The sequence below is a fragment of the Malania oleifera genome, chromosome 11 (assembly GCF_029873635.1).
Source record: "Malania oleifera isolate guangnan ecotype guangnan chromosome 11, ASM2987363v1, whole genome shotgun sequence".
NCBI classification, from domain to species: domain Eukaryota; kingdom Viridiplantae; phylum Streptophyta; class Magnoliopsida; order Santalales; family Ximeniaceae; genus Malania; species Malania oleifera.
In genome coordinates, this window is record NC_080427.1 from 52,167,085 (window position 1) to 52,172,968 (window position 5,884).

At 35.5% G+C, this 5,884-nt stretch overlaps 1 protein-coding gene across 1 annotated transcript; it reads left to right on the plus strand.

Annotated features, from left to right (window-relative positions):
* The first annotated feature begins 680 nt into the window (after window positions 1-680).
* On the plus strand, window positions 681-1,373 carry LOC131167528 (uncharacterized). Its single transcript, XM_058126332.1, has one exon. It carries the CDS (start codon window positions 681-683, stop codon window positions 1,371-1,373), a length of 693 nt encoding a protein of 230 aa, XP_057982315.1.
* Window positions 1,374-5,884: the final 4,511 nt, after the last annotated feature.

Here is a 5,884-nt window from a genome sequence, read left to right on the forward strand (position 1 = left end):
TTGGAATGTAGATAGATGTAGAAAACTCTGGTATTATTTTGGTTGAGGATTATAGTTATGTTTTCCGCTACGTAATTGTTAATGTAATAACAGGTACAGGAAAATGGATTACATGGCACTCGAGTCCCACTAGGCAGGTTCGGGGTGCCACGAAGCACGGTTTATTCAGGTATAACGCACCGGACTGGATTTTTAGGTTCGGGGTGTTATAATTTGGTATCAGAGCAATAGATTTTGGGCTCTACAAACTTAGGAATGATTTATACCAGAGTATAGGAATTAGTTAGGATGAGGATACTAGATGGATAGGTTAGGTGTTGAGAAGTATAGGATTTTGTTTTGTAGTTTAGAGGCGGAAATACGTCGACAATTTCCTATGATTTTTCTAAAGCAGTCGATGGCCTCATAAAATCCATGGTAAACCTTAGATGATTTCGTTTCTAAGCTATGAGACTGGTCCTTATATGGAGAACTTGGATTTATAGTGGATTTAAATTTAATGATTGTGTTGTTAGAGTTATGATATAGGATTCTTATCTTTTTCCTGTCCTATTTTCAAGATGGATCCTAAGGATGAGGATGTAGAGGTTGAAGGAAGAGATGATTCGGAGACTTCTAGTGAAGAAGAAATTGATACCTCCATGATGCTATGGGGTATTGCCCAACAGGTCAGGGCATAAATGAGGAAGGATACTAGAGGGCAGAACTGTCCACTTGCAGGTCAGGGCTACAACATCAAGGAGTTCATGAGAATGAACCCTCCGACTTTCATAATAGGACCTGATCTAGTGGCTGCAGAGAATTGGGTACAAGAGATAGAGGATACCATGGTTGTACTCGACTGCACAGACGAGCAAAAGGTCCATTGTGCCACATTTAAGATGATCGGAGATGCAAAACGCTGGTGGCTTTCTGCGAAGCTACTAGAGGAGCAGACGCTGGTAAAGATAGCACTAACTTGGGAGCGATTTAAAGAGTTGTTCTTTGATAGGCATTTCCCCTTATCTATCAGAGAGGAAAAGATTGAAGAGTTTACTAACCTGACCCAGGGAAATATGACCGTTGGGGAGTATGCAGCGAAGTTTGTGGAGCTATCTCGCTTTGCACCATTTTTTATCCCGAACGAGGTAAAGAAGACCAGGAAATTTGAAAAAGGCATGAGACATAGAATTTATGAACTGGTGGTGGGATTCCAAGTCCAGAATTTCTCAAACTTGGTTGAAAAGGCTTTAGTGCTGGAAAAGAGCATCCAGAGCAGTACAGAACCTACAGAGCAGAAGAAGAGGCCTACACCATCTAGTTTTCAGGCTGAGGTCAGTCAAGGATCGTGGAAGAAAGGGAAATATGCAATGGGCTTGAGGCAAGAGACATGAGATTGGGGTTATCCTGGTTATCAAGGTAATCAGTTTTACTCCGTCTGCCAGAAATGTAACAAGAGGCATAGAGATGAATGTTGGTTTGGGACTCCTAATTGTTTCAGGTGCGGTAAATCGGGGCATATCAAGAAGAATTGTTAGGAACCGTTGCTTGTTGTACCTGTACCGAACCAGGATTGGGGGAAGCAGCAAGTACCACTAGGAAGAGGTGGTCCAGCATGAGTTTACTCGTTGATTCAGCCTGAGCCAAATAATGCCAAAGGCGCAGGTATAGGTTTATGATTATGATAATTATGATTTAATTCATTTATGAATGATTTGGAAATTTATATGATGATCTTACTTAGTTATAGATGATGTAAAAGTTTATCTGATGATAATATTGAATTGAATGTAATCTAGTGGAATGTAGAAATGAATGATTAGTGAAAATTCGAGGACGAAATTTTCTAAAGGAAGGGAGAATGTAACGACCCGAAAAATTATAATGATTAAATAATTAGGGAAAATAATTGATGGACTAGATAAATAAAAAATAAGGGGAAAAGGGAAAATTTTGGAAAGAAAAACAGCAGACCTTGTCGACAAATATCCTATCTTCGTCGACGAGTGTTCTTCTAGAGATCGTTGACAAAGTTTAGTCCCACATCGACGAAGAGATCCCGAGTAAGCATATTTCAAATTTTATGTTTCATCGACAAATGTATCCTCTCTTCAACGAAGTCCCTTCTATGGTTTGTCGACGAATCCTATTTTTTCGTTGACGAATCCACGTGGCAAGATCGCGTATAAAAGGATTTAGGGAAGCTTATTGGCGAAGAAATCAGTTTTTCATCTGATTTTTTCTCTCTAAAAAGTCCTCTCTCCCTTATCTCTTCAAATACGGCCCGGATTTAGCCCGAATCGACAAACAGAGACCACTACAGTGTTCTAGGGAAGATTCTCTACACATCTAACGGAGCAGATTTCTAAACTAGGCTTTTCAAGAAACGCTCCAAAGTTAAGGTAAGGCTTAGGATTCTTAGTTTTGGGATTTTAAATGCTTATTTGAGGTTTATAGGTTGAGAAAATGCAGAAATAGTAAATTATTTGGGGTTTATCTAATTAAACTAGGGTTTTTGATTCAGGGTTCGGGTGAGCGCCATAGGCATCTTCTGGGGTTCCTGTTGGCGTAGTTCAAGAAAGCAAGTAAGAGGGAATATATATTAAACCAGATTTTATGAATTAAACGAAAAAGTGGATTATGTTATATATATAGGTATATGTTTTCATATGGGTTTAAAATGTTAACTGTTTAAATTATGATTTCTGAGCCTATGACTATTTTATTAGTTACGTATATGTGAAAATGGACTGATGAAAGTGAAAGATTTTTCAAGATAATTACATAAGAAATTAAAGGTATATTTTCAATATATGAATGTTAAATGTAGGTTGACTTATTTTATAGGAAATGTATGAATTTTACTACTAAATTGTGTGACATGAGTAAAATGAAAATTCTGTGTTGAATTATGTTATGTGTATGAGATATAGGTTATACAAGGAATGCAATGAGAAGGAAAACGTTATATGAACTATGATACATGTGATTGTTAATGTAACCATGTAAATGATGAACAACTGAAAGGACCTGTAGACTAACTGATGATAGCTGAAAAGAGTTGTAGTAGCAGATTTAGTGCATATCTATGTGGATTAACTAATGTACAACTAAAAGGAGCTGTAGTATGAAAGCATGAAATGAAATGAAAAGAATGAAATAAAAGAATGAAATGAAATGGAAATGAAATGTGAAATGTGAACAATGTAAAATGGGAAAGAGCCTCGTAAAGTGAAATTCTATAAAATATCAAAGTTAAGAACATGAATAGATGAGAGATACAGAATAATATATTACAATAGTATCAATATGTATGCTAATAGAACATGGTACGTATTATGGGCGAGGCAGACTCTTCGTCTGAGGGCTTGCTGAGAAAGGCAAGTGTTCTAGTAGGTATCAGATGTACCAGTAGGCTACATAACGTATTAGAACATAGGGAAATTACTTGTATGGGAGGGTAAATTTCCTTATTCTTGAGAGCTTTTGTTGGTAAACCTTTGTATGAACTGTGTGAGTACGAGATTACTTTTCACCTGAGGGTTACTGAGTAAGGTAAGTGCCCTGATATGCTTCAGTTGTGACCATTGGTTGCCTAAGGTATATGAACAGAGGGGTGCTACTTGTATGGGCGGGTAATCGCCCCAATTCTTAGGTATTCTCGTGGGTAAAATACCTTACATGTGTTTGATCAGGCTCAAGAAAATGATTTTAGAATTATGATAATGATTTGCAAATGTTGAATACATATACATATGTTATTTACAAACCTCATGTTAGCCGCACGCTGATTTAATATAATGTTTCTTCCCTTACTGAGATGTGTCTCACCCATATACAAATTTATCTTTTTCAGGACCTCCATGGGATCGAGCTTAGAGAGCTCGAGATTATTGTCCCATTTTTTAGTTATAAAAAGGAAAAGGGTATAAATTTTTATGATACTTTTGGGATGTATGAGTTTTATGTTTTACGTTTTATGTTTTAAGTCTTCTAAGAAATGGATGGTTGTGAATACTGGATGTTAGAGATATATATATATATATATGTGGATACAGGTGGATGAATGGTTTATTTTGAAATGTAGATAGATGTAGAAAACTCTAGTATTATTTTGGTTGAGGATTGTAGTTATGTTTTCCGCTACGTAATTGTTAATGGAATAACAGGTATAGAAAAATGGATTACGTGGTACCCGGGACCCACTAGGCGGGTTTTCGGTGCCACGAAGTACGGTTTATTCAGGTATAATGCATCGGATCGGGTTTTCGGGTTTGGGGTGTTACATCCCCCTTTTTGATGATGACAAATACACAAGCAAAAATGGGTATAACCTTTAAAAGGCTCCCCCATAGAATATGCATAAAAAAAAATTTATAATGTAATTCAAGCATATGTGGAAAGAAGACACCAAATAATCAATCATGCAATTAAATGTTTGACAATAGAGTTCAAGTACTATAGCTATTATCGTCCTAGTTTTACTAAGATCTTTCTCCCCCTTTTGACATCATCGGAAAGAGCTAAGGTAATAATAAAAATATGCATGTAAAGCAACCTTAAAAGGAGAAACAAAACTGTTTTAAAACAATATTGTGCAAGCAATTCAATATGGTTCAAGACAGTTCATGCAATAAGTATAATATTTCCATAAAATATTATAGACATGCAGTGCATTATGGATAGCAATTGCATTCCTCACAAGATATGAAGTATATGAATATAAATGTGAGAAAGCTTGAATGTTTGGAGTCATAGTATCTAATAGTTAAGTTGCTCCCCCTCGGTTTATGCACTTGACCGTATCTCTAAGCAACTTCTCTACTGTGTAGTTTCATAAATATATCCTCTTGAAGTAGTTTCGTAAATATATCGGCCCTTAAAATTGATGAACTTCATGAAGGAAAAAAACTAAATTTTTTTAATATAAGTCATGAATATTTTGAAGCTTATAAACCAGCATCAAGAGATAAAAATTTATCGTTTATAAGATCATTTCTTGCCAAAAAACTTTAAAAGGAATCTCCTTTTGGAAATAATTAACAAGTATTAGGAATTGTGCTTGCTGAAAAAGACACTTTTAGCACAATGATCAAGCAAGCAAGATTTTTCTGGTGAGCAATTAAACACAGAACATTTCAGAAATATAACCAGAAAAAGCAACCATATGAAATCAAATGTGAAACTCTAGTGCAAGATCATATAGCAGGGTCTTAAGTAAAAGAGTTTGTGGCAAGCATTGTTCTTCCATTCTAGATTTTCAAGACAATCATTATGCTTAAATAATCATACCACAATAGACTCAATACAGATCTAAGCCAAAATTTTGGGTGAGCCAGAAGAGATAGAATTTCAAAACAGAAGCTCCCCTTTATCAAGGATGATATTACTAAATGCAAAACAGTATAAGCAAAAGGTCTTAAATCATAAAATGCTTTTATTGGATATAAGGTTAAGTCATTTTTATCCATCTAGCAAGTTTAAACCTGTAGAACTAATATGCATTAGAAAACCAAAGTTTAAGACATGCAAGGTTCATAAATTCCAAGAACAATCCATATCATCTCATATTTCCAAGACAAATGGGATATGATGCTCATGGTTTTCACAAGAATGTTACATTAAAGCTCTTTTTCTCTAATGATAGGGCTCAGCTCTCCTATATTTTCTGAAGTACACATAAAGCATTTTCAATTTAGGATGAGGTTTAATTCATAAATCATTATGCATTCATCCTTCATAATGATTCAGCACACGGGACTTCAACATATAGCACACTATAGACATTTAGCACAAGGCCACTGCATATTGGATTTTCACTTAGCCAGTTCATGGATTACCATCTAACCAATTGATATAAATTTTAAAACAAGATGATTGGTCATTTTGGTCCTCAATGAAGTTC

Bases quoted from the DNA above. Each gene is read 5' to 3' on its own strand.
- LOC131167528 (XM_058126332.1), top strand. From the start codon at position 681: ATGAGGAAGGATACTAGAGGGCAGAACTGTCCACTTGCAGGTCAGGGC.